The 14,462-nt window shown below is 36.0% G+C and overlaps 2 protein-coding genes across 2 annotated transcripts in view; both read right to left on the reverse strand.

Moving 5' to 3' along the window:
- Window positions 1-2,853: 2,853 nt before the first annotated feature.
- LOC122086424 (disease resistance protein RUN1-like) overlaps window positions 2,854-14,462 on the reverse strand; it is a 34,816-nt gene continuing 23,207 nt past the window's right edge. The window contains exons 4-7 of the mRNA XM_042655224.1: window positions 5,471-5,680; window positions 5,192-5,396; window positions 4,844-4,956; window positions 2,854-3,812 (exon numbers count right to left, since the gene is read on the reverse strand). Of these exons, the coding sequence (XP_042511158.1) occupies window positions 3,363-3,812; window positions 4,844-4,956; window positions 5,192-5,396; window positions 5,471-5,680 (978 nt within the window). The 3' untranslated portion in view covers window positions 2,854-3,362. The remainder of the gene's footprint in view (window positions 3,813-4,843; window positions 4,957-5,191; window positions 5,397-5,470; window positions 5,681-14,462) is intronic.
- On the reverse strand, window positions 5,471-8,059 carry LOC122086425 (disease resistance protein RUN1-like). The gene is made up of 4 exons (XM_042655225.1): window positions 7,439-8,059; window positions 6,194-7,304; window positions 5,795-6,112; window positions 5,471-5,610 (listed from the first exon to the last, which is right to left on the reverse strand). Exons 1-4 carry the CDS (start codon window positions 7,930-7,932, stop codon window positions 5,587-5,589), a joined length of 1,947 nt encoding a protein of 648 aa, XP_042511159.1. The 5' UTR covers window positions 7,933-8,059; the 3' UTR covers window positions 5,471-5,586.

Below are 14,462 nucleotides of genomic sequence, written 5' to 3' on the forward strand. Positions count from 1 at the left end.
TGTGGGTGCTCGAACATCAGTTTTGTTTAACTTTGATTCTATATGCCCAATTGCTCTAAAGCTCACATGTTAGATTGCAGGGGATGTTTGGATGGCTCTCACACAAAACTTGTAGGTCAAATATTCACGATCACACCATCTCCGTTGGAGGGAGACAGGAGGAAGCTCAAATGTTGGCTTGCAGGAGCTATGGCCTTTTGATGTTTGTAATGAAGAATTCATTAGTGTTGCTAATAGAATTGTCCAATGTTATTGATTCCCTTGACCCGCAAACTGGTTGATCAATAGAACGAGCAAAATTTGTCATAGATCTGAAAGTTTATCAAGGAATTGTCGTGATGTTGAGACTTATAGAGTTATTGAAGAAGGTAGTGGCATGCATCATCATAGGGTTGGATACATGAATGCAAGTCTTTTCCAAAAGGGGAAGAGAGAGGATGACATATGTTGGGCACCTTGGTGCCGTGCCCAACCATTTCCTTAGAGTTGTAATCTCACATTGGTTATTTGGAATCTTGAATGTGTCTTCATAAACCATTGAGCTTGAACCACCGAATAACTTAAGCTTTTGAATTGGACTCCAAGAGATATTTCATGGTTTATTCCACTTTATTTAACAGGAAGGTAATCAGATATTTCATGGTTTATTCGACTATTATTATTATTATTATTATTATTTATTTTTGGTAATGTATTCCTCTTTATTTAATCGGAAGGAAATCATTATTGTATAGAGGACCATACTGATCATATCAAATAAAAGGAAAAAAAAAAAAAGGATTATAAGAGAAATAAGCAGATGGAACAGCCAAACAACTTGGTCCAGGTTAATTCCTTCTTGAGAAGACCCCAGAGTTGTGAACTTTCCTGGTTTTGTCCCTCCTAAGAACTGTTTGGGTGTGAGTGAGAGGGAGCATAAAGAAGGCCTTGCTGTGAATCCAAATCTGGGACTGCAATTTTATATATTGTGTAGGCCCAAGATTCAGTTATGGACCTTAGGTATTAGGCCCATTCATAGGGGAGCTGAGGCTAACTTCTTAAACCTGGAGCCCATTAGTCAGGATCCAGTCTAATTAAGTGAGGCTTCCTTAACAGCTCTAAATACTAACAGAGACGCATTCTAGAGAATTTTAAAAACAAATTCACATAATTTTCCCATAAATATATATTTTTTTTGGTAGAAAATTTTCCCTTAAATCAAATTATCAAAAGTAGCCTATCCCATTCAGAAAACCTGATAATGCTATATAGTTGACATTGACAACAACAATGTTCCAGAAAATATTTTCAATATTTCAATCCAAAAATGATATTGGAAAAGGACAATGGAGCTCCACAACGCAAGAGTAGAAAAACCTCAGAAGACCAATGAATAATAATTAAAATTCGATACTACTTTCTTGCAATTGCATAACATCTATTAATTCTATATTTTAATCAGTTAGATATTCAATGTTCGATGATGCAAATTTAATTCTATGTTTACAAATAGAAAAAGTATTATATGACATGCTATAAAATGCATGAAGGCAATAAAAGAACTATATATTCAAAGATAGTAGGATCCATTGGCTGAGTATAAGTAGATATGGTGTAGGCTGCCTACCTGATGTATCCAATAATAATAATAATAATTTTAAGAGAAATTTATATATATCTCCCGTGACGTTTGACCTAATTATATCCACCCCTCATGTTTCATATATTACGTTTTGCCCCTTAAGACTTGTGTCACCATGAGTGATGTGTTAGTTTTGAAATGGAAAAGACTATTTTAGCCTTATTATATCTTCAACCCTAAATCCTCAAATCTACAAATCCTATTCTTCCATCTACAATTCCTTGTCCAGCAAAGGTGAAAAAGAGATGATTTTCCGAAGAAAGTATGAGGAGGTATGTTGAGTGGTTATGGTCTATGAAGTGATGAACCTCGGCTTCTTAATGCCTCGCATGACCCTACTTGCATTTCCTTCTCTCACTACCTCCACAACTACAAGGGCTTCCTAGCCTGCCAGGCCCAACGCCTCGCTCACAAGCTCTGGAACCAGTCCCGCCATCCCCTTCTTCATATTTTACTCTGGAACAACAATGAAATCAAAGATGCAAACAGTCACTTATTACACTTTGTTTGGTTACAATGGGAATGCAAATTTTTTATGTAAAGTGGAATTTTTTTCCCAGAAAAAATAAATTTATATGTTTGATTGCAAAGGAAATATATTTTACATGAGAAAAAAATTTCACTTAACCATTAAAATTTCCCTTTTTATTTCCCCACCAAAATAGGAAGAAAAAAAAAAACCATACTCTCATGATCTCTCCCTCTCTCACCCTGTTCATGACTCTCAACGATCTTTCTCTCTCTCATGCGACTCAATTGGGTTTGTTTTAACCAAAAGACTTTGGGTTTGAGCCATATGGAGCATTACTGACTTGTTGGGTTTGTTTTGTCCAAAAGACTTTTGGAATGGGTCTTTCAGTCGTTATCACTTGTGATCTATTACTGTTTTCTTTGTGATCATCTTTTATTATTTTAAATATTTATTTATATTGCATTTATTTGATATATAGAATGAAATGGTTTATTTTGGTTAGTGATAAAACATAGTATCTGATGACATTTGGTTTGATTTGGTACAGACATTGAATGACCTGATTCACATAACCAATATAAATTTTGAGGAACTGGGTGGGTTCTGGATTGAAAAGTACTCCCCCCCACCCCCAATCTCTTTTGAGGAGTTTGATTGGATTATTAGTTTTTTAAAATTTTACATTTATTTTACATCAAACCAAACAACTATGATAAATTAATTTCACTTCACTTTTGTTGCAACCAAACGACTCAAAAGGGAAAAAAAAAAAATCGCTTCACTTCCCTTCCCATCCCATTTCCCTTGCAACCAAATGCAACCTTGGGAAAAAGAAGTTGCAGTACAAAGCAAATGTTGCCATGGAAATCAAATTTTAAAGATCTGTGCAGAATTGAAGAGTTAGAACTTAGAACAGCCACTCTGTGAAGTCTGCAGATATTTACAATTCTCAAAAAAGTTTTGCACATCGAGCATGGATGTACAATTCCTATATTTTGGAAAGGGATCGGCTGACTCAGTCGATTGTGATACGAATGGCCCAATTCAGTTGATCCGATACCAATTCTTGAATCCATAGGTATAATGCAACATGCATGATTTGGAAGAGTATAAGATGGAGTGTGGATCACCTGCTTCCCTCCCAAGGAATCCAAAATATAGCTTTAGATTTTTCCTCCGATAAACTCTCATGCTATGTTTTGCATAGAAGAAAAACAATATACCTGGTGCACGAAGCTTCCGCATGTACGAGATATGAGGGAGCGAAAACTATGAGAAGAAATGGACCCCAATTTTCTTCACCACAAAATTATCAAAATAGGAATGGGATCTCTCGACTGAAACGTTGATAGTATCATCATCATCATCTTCAGCAGTTGATTTCCAAACACAATGTGGTATAGTGATCACACAAGTTATATTCTTGAAGTAAAATTGAAGTATAATTTCATGCCTCCATGTAATATTCTTTGTTTTAAGAACTAGAACCGCTGTTTTAGGCCTTGCACCACTATAATATCCGATCCCTTCTGTGATCTCCGAACAAACAAAGCATATAACCAACCCTTGAATGTCCATGTTATGAGTTTGAGGAGGAACCTTACAAGAAAATGGATCTGACAACGACTCACTTTGAAACCCAAACCACTCTGGAAACTCTTTCCCACTCAAAATGATGTCACAGACATTAAGGTTTCCAAGGAGTTCCTTAGATAAGTCCTGTCCACACGACAAATCAAATTATGTTATTTAAAGAAGTGAATGTTTGAATGACACCACTGTAGTGCTTCGATCATACAAATGAAATGACATTATTACCTTCAGTACAAAACGAGAAAAAAAAAAATAAAAAAAAGAAGTAAGTGTACATTATTAAAAGGGCAAAAAAATTAAGATTATAAATTATTTGACACCTCTAGAATGCGGATTGCTACTCTAGCTCAAGGGTGTCAATTGGTTTGATTTTGGTTAATTTGTTTCAAGATACAAAATGCAGAAACCACAATCGAATTGAGAATAAATTTTCAAAACCAAAAACCAAACTTAATCGATTTGGTTCAATTCAAGATACAAAATGTAGAAACCAAAATCGAATCAAATTGAGAAAGAGTAAATTTTCAAAACCAAAACCGAACCTGGTCAGTTTTGTTCAATTTCAATTTGTTTCAACATACAAAATGTAGAAACTAAAATCGAATCAAACCGAGAATAAGAATCGATTTAAAAAACCAAAATCACACCAAGTCATTTCGGTTCAATTTTGGTTTCATATTCGATTCCTCACATGATTTTAATTTAGTTTCATATTTGCTTACGTTCTATTTTAGGTGTTTGGTTCAACTTTTTTACGTATTCATCATAGGAAAAAAAGCTCTTATTTGTAATGATCATAATCCACAATTTTTTTTCTTTTCAAACATTAAAAATAAATAGAATTTATCATCAAGATTGATTAAAAAAAAAAAAAAACATAATATTATCGGTTCCTTTTTTTATTCAAAAATAGGTAATTCAGTTCGATTCAAAGGTTTTAGTAATAAAACCTAACCAAACTAAAGAAAGATTCGAGCTTTTGAAACCAAAATCGAATGAATCGGTTTAAATGACTGGTTTCGATTTCAGTTTTTGGTTCTAAATTGACACATTTGAGCTTGGCTGGAATTGGGATCGCCTTCATTCTGATCCAAATTGGCGGCCAATCTAATTCTTAGAATTATTGAGAGAGAGAGAGAGAGAGAGAGAGGACGAACCTGAAAAATTCTCCTTTTGACAAAACTTTCCAAATTGATGCACCCTTCTAAGTTTATAGTTGCCGTAGACTTCAAACTCTCTAAGCCCTCAATTTCAGTCAGCATTTTACAGTCTGAAAGATTTAGCATTGTTAGGTGCTTCAAGTTTGACAGATTTGGTAACCTTTTCAACTTCCAACAAGATGAAGCATCAAGAGAATGCAAACTTGATGGAGATGAAGGAAGTTCTTCTATGTCTGTATCTCCCACATGAAGCATTGTTAAACGTTTTAAGTTCTCCATTCCCTCTGGCAAATTTTCAAGTTTTGAGCAATAAAATACATCAAGTGTTTCAAGTTTTACTTATACCGCTTGGAAGATTCTTGAGATTGCTGCAATTCCTTATTTCCAAGTTTACAAGTTTTGTAAGACAGGCAATACTTTCATGGACTTCAGACAAACTTTCGCAATTATTGAGAATCAATTTCTCTAGATTCAGGAGCCCTGAAAAATCTGGTGTGCAGGTTAAGTAGGGAGATTCACTAAGATTGAGTTCCTTCAACTTTGTGAGATACTGGAAGAAAGGGGGAAAGGAAAAAAATTAGTTTTCAGAGAATACATATAATAAAACTTCAAATTGTGCCATACCTTGGTTCCTGTCCAAACTTCTTTGAGTGTCATCTGTTGCATGTCAAGAATGATTAGGTTCTTAAGACGATCAATACTTTCATGGATTTCAACCAAACTTTCACAACTCTTGAGAATTAGTTTCTCCAGATTTGGGACCCCTGAGAAGTCCGGTGTATGGGTTAGGTAGTAAGAATTACTAAGATTGAGCTCCTTCAACTTTGTGAGATTCTAGAAGAAAGGGTAAAAATTAGTTTCCACAAAATACATTTGATTATTTAAAAAAAAAAAAAAAAAAAAAAAAGTCAAACACATAGGAAACTCAAAAAAAAAATTGTGACATACCTTGGTTCCCTTCCAAACTTCTTTAAGTTTGCTATATTGCATGTCAAGAATAACAAGGTTCCCCAGAAAAAAATTATTTGGTATATACTCAAAGGGGAATCCTTTCCATCTAACCCAAACTAATTTTCTGAAACGATAAACCCGCTCTTGAAGAGAATGTTCCCAATATATAGCTTTGCTGCTGGATCCTGGAGCATTGACTTTGAGTAATCTTAGATTATGCATTTTAGAAAACCCTTCAGTGGTTAACAAGCCAAACTCTTCCATATTATATCGACGCAAGTCTAATTGAAGGCCTTCAACTGCTTCAGTACCCTGCTAAAAGAGAAAAAATAATAAAAAAATGGAAAATACGCTATTGAGAAGTACAACAGACTATTTATTGTTACTAATACTTACAGTGCGGTTTATAAATACATCAAGTGCTTCTTCATAGTCCCACAATCTACTACGTTCTCCACACTTCCGAGGAGATTGTCTGCGAACAATCTCCCTTCCCAAGTCTCGAATGAGATCATGCATACATAGCATGTTATCTCCATCAATCGTCACTAAAGACCTCTCTGTGAGAAGTTTAATTCCAGCTTCTCCGCCCAGGCCACAAGCATCTAAAAATGTAATTACAATGTCTTTGTCCTCTCCGGTAAAAAAACATGATATATCAAGGAAAATGGTCTGGTCGGAATCATCTAACGCATTGTAACTTATTTCAAGTTTTTCTAAAATCCGACCATTGGGTATCTTTCTTAATTTCTTCAATTCCCTTTCCCACTCATCCTGGCTTCTTTTGTATAGAAGAGAACCCAAAATCACAAGGGCTAATGGAAGCCCCCCTGCATAATCTATTACATCATTAGAGAGTTGCACAAAATCTTCTAATGGATGATTTTGTCGGAAGGCATGGCGACTGAAAAGTTGAAGGGAGTCATTTTGATTCATCGTCTCAACTCTATATTTATATTTGTCATCCACATCCAGCCCAGTTAACAAATGTTTATCTCTAGTTGTTATGATGATTCGACTTCCTGGGCCAAACGAGTCACGCCCTGCAACCAATTTATAGAATTGTTCCGTTTCTTCAACATCATCAAGAACAATGATAACTCTTTTAAAACATAGACGTTCCTTAATAATTATGATTCCCTCGTCCTCATTGTCTATGTCTATCTCTATTTCTTTTCTATTCAAGACACCAGATAGAAGCATTTTTTGTAAGCGAGCTAAACCGTTTTGTTGGCTTGAAATCTCCCTGACATTTGCAAGAAACTTGCTACCTTCAAATTTTTTACTCATCTCATTAAAAACGGCCTTCGCTATAGTTGTCTTACCTATTCCCCCAGAACCATATATCCCTATAATGCAAACATCATCTGATCCATCTTTTAGCAAACAACATATGCGCTCAATGTGGGAATCTAACCCAATTGGATGCTCTGCAACATGCAAACGTGTCTTGTTCACTGTTCTCAACACTTCTTCCACAATTTTCTTTGTAAGCTCTGCCTCATGCCTTACCATTTCGATACAAACACAAAAATAAAATGCACAATAACACTTTAATCACTAAATCAAGAAGACTACGAGGAAGCATGAACTTAATTTGAGCACTAAACACACAAGTGAGAGGATTTGATTAAGACTTACCCATTTGCAACTTTTATTTGATCCCACCCTGATAAATTTGCAGCTTTTGTGAGAGCTTCCTTCCACTTCTCCACCTTCCCCATCTCATCCTTGAAACGCTCTTTGTGTTTCTTAAATGCCTCCTCATAAGTGTTACGTTGATGCCTAACATCCGATGGATCCACCTTAAGGAAAACAGGGAGAACCTTTTCTATTTGGCCATCTTTTTTGCAATCGAGGATCTTTGCTAGCTCACTTAGGCACCAGGTGGAAGAAGCATAATTCTTAGAGAAGATGATAATGGCAATCCTACAACCTTGGATTGCTTCCATCAGTTCTGTAGAGATATCCTCTCCTCTGTTTAGCCCTTCGGTGTCTCTAAAGGTGTGAATCCCATCTCGGACCAACCAGTTAAAAAGGAAATCGGTGAAGTTGGTGCGAGTGTCCTGACCGCAAAAACTCAAGAAGACGTCATACTTCCACCGACGGGAGGAAGAAGAGACTCCATAGCTCATCTCGGCAGCCAGGGACAAAGCACAAGATCAGATTGAAAGATGATTTTCTATAAGAGAGAGAGAGAGAGAGAGAGAGTAAGTTAAAGGAAAGACATAAAGCAGAGGAGAACAGGACGATCACATGGAAGAAGGACATGACTGGTAGATATTGAATTAATGCGCAAATTGATGATTTGGATGTAAAAGTAAACATGAAAGAGACAAATCATCCATGTTGCGGAGGACTCTTTCACCGTGTGAAATGGGAATGCACTAAATAGAAAAATTGACTTGAGCGATCATCACTTTGGAGAGTACTAGATCAATTGTATGGCCAGACTTTTGTTAATAAAAATACTTAAAATTAGATTTATGTTTATAAAATTACTCAAAATAGTGATTTTTCATCTTTCACATAAAATCACGTATTTTTTTATGACTAAAACTTTGAGTGGGCAGTTTTATAAACTCAAACTCAATTTTAGGTATTTTTGTTAACTTAAACTTTAAATGGATAATTTTGTAAAAAGAAACCTAATTTTGGATTTTTTTGTTAACTGAAACTTTTGATGGGTAATTTTATAAAGAGAAACCTAGAAGTGGGTAATCATGTAATTTTTTGAAAGATTTTCTAAGCAAACGACCAAAAGGGATAAGAGGGAATCTCCCACGCTTCCTCACACTCTCATCCTCACCCTGCCGACCATCCGATCTCCCTCTATGAATCTCAGTCGTTCAATTAATCCGCTACTATTACCCCCACTCTCTTCACCACTGCTGCACCCCCACCCAAGTTGTCTTCTTCCATTCAAATCCATTCATCCCAAACTCTATGTTCTTTTTAAAATGGAAAGAAAGGCCATGTGGCACTCATTCCTCTCGTGTGAGTTTTCTAAACTAATTTTGGCTAGGTGGTGTTAGACCTCTGGTTAGAGTTTCTGGTGGGACACCCTTTGTGTTTATTAATAATTGTGGCTTTGCTTTATCTGAATATTCTGGCAATTACTTTAATAGTTTTATTTTAATTTTTTTGTTATTCGATTTTGGATGACGTGAACCTGCACAACACAGATTAGAAACTGGCCTGAAGGGAGCTTTGGAAGGAGGTTTCAATGCTAAAGTCACGTCCAGCTGTTCTTATTCTTACATAGAGTATTCAGTCGATTGAGAGTCTTACCTGTGAACCTAGCTGAGCATACCTTGTATAGACGATATAGGTTTTCCTTATTGGCCTTAGGTCTTTGGCATGCTCAAGATGATCCTCACCTTATTGAAGGGACTATCCTTTATCGTGGCTAAACTGGCCAGACTTATAGTGGTTAACTCGACCTGAATTGGCTTGTCATAACGGCTAACCTGACTATAGTAAGGTTATGTGCCGACTAACTTAATCGTGGTGGGTCTGAAGGTTAAATATCCGTTTGACCTTGTTAACCACCTTAGTTAGGATTTAAGTCGGTTATGGGCGTAGGAACCACTTGTGTGGGCAAGTCGAGAGATCGGGAGCCCTTATTGCCGGTTGAAGAGGTTGGCTCATCCTCGTGCTAATGAGATTAGGATGCCACCTCCAGACCATTGACCAATTAACAGTATATGGTGTATCAATTTTATTAATAATTTTATTTTTTTTGATTTTTATTTGTTTTATTTGACTTTGTATGTATGCACCATTATCAGGTTCTGTTCCAAAGTAAAAAAGAAAAAAATAAAAATAAAAATCCTATATGAGTTTTACACAATGTCTCTTGATGGACTATGGAGTATGGACTCGCTTCTTATTTCTGTCAATTCCATTTCTGACCCTTGAAATGAAGTTGGTAGCTTATCCTTCCTTGATGGCCTTGCATCTGTGTTAGACGCTCACACGGCTGAGGCTGGATGGGCTTTCTTGATTGTCCAGAGAAGGCAATTCAATTTTTCTGGTTTTGCAACTGGATGCACAAGTGACAAGGTAGAAACAGAAATCAAAGGCCTTGCTCGAGGGATCTTAGTAATTGTATAAAAAGAGTACATGGGGATGCAACTGTGGACCGACTCTTCCACTCTGGTGTCTTTGTGGCCGAAGATTGATCAGGTGGTGTGGCCCTGTGGTCCTTTAAGATGCTTCTTGATATTTCTATGTTGTGTAATAATTTTAAGGACAAGAGAATGCTATCTTCTAGTGTAGGTATATATCAGCGGGCACGTCCAATAGAAGGATGCTCATGAGCACCTTTAACGTGGTCTTTTCACATCTGCTTTGTCTTGACGTAGATAGACACCAAGAGCTAGTATTATTTGTTCCTAATTTTAAACAACTTGATATAAGGTGTGGTGAGAACAATATGGTGAGATTAGTTAAAATCTTAGCACATCAGACTAAGGTTAAGATTAGTTTAAGATAGGAAAGGAAAAGCTTGGTCTTGAGTATTTTGTTTTTGTTTTTGTTTTTGTTTTTTTTTTTTAATTTTTTATTTTATAAAGAGAGAATAAAAAAAATGGCAATGTGATGCTCAACTCAAAATGAGGCATATCACAACCACAGCCTCTTCAATTTATTTCCTGCAACAAAATCCAAGTTCCTCCTTCTAGGAAACAATTATTCTCTCATGTTTATTAGGCAATCTAAAGATTATATCCAATAGTGATGAAAATTTGCAATCTACTTTTTCCAAAAAAAAAAAAAAAAAAAAAAAAAAAAAAAAAGAAGAAAAGAAAAGAAAAGAAAAGAAAAGAAAAGAAAGCTGATTACCAAACGCACAAATGAAATAAGATGAATCGCATTGAAATATATTGCTCACTATAGATCCAAAGTTTTTGCGGCTTCTACACCTTCTACGGTACCTTATGCCTCTGCTTCCCTAGGTAGAACACCATCCTTTCTATACCTGGCAACAACTTTGCATTAGATTCTAAGCTTGACCATTAATATCAAATTTCAAATTTCAATTTTCAACTTTCAATATATATATATATATATATATATATTTTGGGGTGGTGTGGTGGGAGAATTTTTTGTGAAGCAAGAGTGAGTGAGTTCAACATAATAGGGAACAAAAATCAGAAACCTAAAAGCTTGAGATGGTTGGTTCCTTCTCTTCTCTTTGTTTATTTTATAGTGTATCAAGATGTAGGAATAACTGGGGTGAGGTGAGGCCGGATCAGGTTTACATATGAGAATATTCTCGTACGTCATTGGTCTTGGCATTTGACATCCATTAAATGTATGGAGGTTCAATAGATTCTGAATGCCAAGACTAAGACCATAAGATAAAAACTTGTGCGTAAACCTGATCTGATCTCTAGAGAATAATTTAGTTCTGAAAATGAAACATAAATCATGAAATACATTTTTCCGAAAAAAATATACGAGAGAGAGAGAGAGAGAGAGAGAGAGAGAGAGAGAGAGAGAGAGAGAGAGAGAGAGAGAGAATGTCATACCTTTCCCTAAATTAAAAAACAAACACCATAAAAACCTTAAGGAGGGGATGGGGGGAGGTGGATCATGTTTAATAAGAACTGAATCAGGACTCAAATCGTTCCCAACCGATTCCGATTCAGCATGGATCAGTCAGAATCCGAAGAAATCTGTCTTAACCCTAGATTTTTGAAGGAATCAACTGGGCAGGATCATTCCGATCCAAATTCTAAAATCCATGGATTTGAAGAGTAATAATATGGATGTGGATTACCTGATCTCGATCGTGGAAATATCTCCAAAGCCATTGAAGGAATCCAAAACATTGCAAAATTCTCTCAAACAATCGTAGGAATCCAAAAAATTGAATGCTTTGGGATGCTGCTTCGGAATTTTCTTCCAGTACATTCTCATTCTCATGCTCTAACTCCGCATAGAAGATATGGACCCCGATTTTCCTCACAGACACTTTTTTCTCAAGAAAAATAGAAACTTCTATAGTATCTCCATATTCAATAAATGATTCTGGCAAAAGTTTTCCAGAAGAAGAAAATTCCACAAATGCCCACTTATCATTTGTTGGGTCAAACCGAGACCGTTGGGTTAAGGATGGTATTGGTCCAACACAATTGGGTATCTTGATCACCCAAGTTGTCCTTTTCAAAATGGAAAATTGAATATGAAGGGTGCGGCTCCATGTAAATTTTTTTGATTTATTATGAAATACTATCTTTGCAGCCGATTTATCTGATTCTCCATCGATAGTTTCATCTGCGAGGTCCTTACAAACAAAGCATATAATCAAGCCTTGAATCTCCTTCATGTTAGGAACTTGAGGAGGAACTTCACAAGATAATGAATCCTCCGACGACTCACTTTGAAACTCAAACCACTCTGGAACCTCATTCTCTTCAAAAAGGATGTCACAGATGATGGTACGATTACTGCCAATGTCTTTAGATATATCCTGTCCATGTAACCAATCAAATCATATGTTATTTATAAAAATAATATAATTTTTTAGGGGGGGGGAGAGAGAGAGAGAGAGACCGACCTGAAAGATTCTCTTCTTGACTAAACATTCCAAATTGTCACATTGATCTAATTTTATACTTTCTGTAGATATCAAATCCTCCAAGCCCTCAATTTCAGGAAGCTTAATACACCATGTAAGATGGAGCATAGTTAGGTGCTGCAAGTTTGACAAATTTGGTAACCTTTCCAACTCGTGGCAATATGATGTATCAAGAGAATGCAAACTTGATGGAAGCATTGGGAGTGATTTGAGTCTCTCGCAATACCTCACATCTAGAGTTTGGAGCTTTGAAAGCTGGCCAATGTTAAATGGAAGTCTCTCAAAGAAATTTCTGCTTAGATTCAATGACTCCAAAGAATATAACATCCCAAACTCAGTAGGTATATCATCATCTATTAGATTGCAACCTTCTAGAAATAATTCCTTTAAGGAGCATAAATTATTAGAAGAAATCAAGTTTCCCATTCGCTTCGGCAATTTTTCAAGTTCTGGGGAATCAATAGAGAATGTTTCAAGCAATGCCAATTCACTTGTACCATTGATTGGAAGATTCTTGAGACACTTGCAAAAACTTAGATCCAACCTTACTAGTTTCTTAAGTTGATCAATACTTTCATGGACTTCAACCAAACTCTTACAACCAGTAAGATCCAATTTCTCAAGATTCGGGAGCCCTAAGAAGTCTGGCATATGGATCAGGTAGGGAGAACTACTAAGATTGAGTTCCTTCAACCTTGTAACATACTAGAAGAAAGGGAGAAAATTAGCTTCCACAGATTTAATATATATTAAAACACATAAGAAAACTGAACAAAATTGTGACATACCTTGGTTCCCTTCCAGACTTCTTTGAGTTTGCTATTTTGCATGTCAAGAATAACAAGGTTCCCCATATCAAAATTATTCGGTATATATTCGGAAGGAAAGAATTTCCATCTAACCCAAACTAAGTTTCTGAAACACTCCTGATGAAAAGGTTCCACAACTATGTTGGTGGTATGCCATAAATGATGATAAACTTCTAGTAATCTTAGATTAGGCATTTTAGAAAATCCTACAGTGAATAATGATTCTATATACCACAATTCTAATTGAAGGCCTTCAACTGCATCAGTTCCCTGATAAAAAAAAAAAAAAAATAAGAGAGAGAAATTAGTAAGAAGAGGTAAATGCTATGAAGGACAATGTTAAGAGTGATGAAAATGTGTGTCCATGTGTGTGTGTGAGTGTGCGTGTCCTAAATAAAAACATTGACGATTTTATAGGGTGAAAGAACGCGACTTGGTCACGTATCCCTTGCGCCAACACTGGGCCAATGGGAGCATGCATCTAGGCATCCAACATAGAGGAGTGGGGAAGTTATTTCACCTTCCCTATGTTTGGGGCCGTTCTTTTCTCCATATTTATATATAGTGATAATAGTTTAATTTGTATTACTAATACTTACATTGAGGTTTGTCAATACATCAATGGCATCACCATCCCACAATCTACTACGTCCTCCAGGCTTCTTAGGAGATTGTTTACGAACAATTTCTCTTCCCATGTCTCGAATTTGATCATGCATACGTACTTTGTTACTTTCACCAATTGTTATCAGAGACCTTTCTATCAGAAGTTTAATTCCAGCTTCTCCACCCAAATCACAAGCATCTAGAATTGTAATTACAGAATTTTTCTTCTTTCCAATGAAAAAGCATGATATATGAAGGAAGATGGTCCGGTCTAATTCATCTAATGCATTATAACTTATTTCAAGATTTTCTAAAATCTGAACATTAGGTATCTTTCTTAATTTCTCCAATTCTCTTTCCCATTCAACATGATTTTTTTTGCATAGAAGAGAACCCAAAACCTTAAGAGCTAATGGAAGCCCCCTTGCATAATGTATTACTTCATTTGAGAGCTGATCATAACCTTCTAATGGATGATTTTGTTGAAAGGCATGGCGACTGAAAAGTTGAAGAGATTCATATTGATTCATTGTCTCGACCATATGTATTCTATCGGCCTCTAGCTTATCTAGCAAATGTTTGTCTCTAGTTGTCAGAATGATTCGACTTCCTGGACAAAACCAACCATGCCTTCCAACCAATTTACAAATTTGTTCCATTTTCT

Source organism: Macadamia integrifolia, chromosome 8 (assembly GCF_013358625.1).
Source record: "Macadamia integrifolia cultivar HAES 741 chromosome 8, SCU_Mint_v3, whole genome shotgun sequence".
Lineage (NCBI taxonomy): Eukaryota > Viridiplantae > Streptophyta > Magnoliopsida > Proteales > Proteaceae > Macadamia > Macadamia integrifolia.

Coding starts and splice junctions, on each gene's coding strand:
- LOC122086425 (XM_042655225.1), bottom strand. CDS start 7,932: ATGAGCTATGGAGTCTCTTCTTCCTCCCGTCGGTGGAAGTATGACGTC. Junction 7,305..7,438: donor CAAATAAAAGTTGCAAATGG/GTAAGTCTTAAT, acceptor CGAAATGGTAAG/GCATGAGGCAGAGCTTACAA. Junction 5,611..5,794: donor AAGTTTGGAAGGGAACCAAG/GTATGTCACAAT, acceptor CGGACTTCTCAG/GGGTCCCAAATCTGGAGAAA.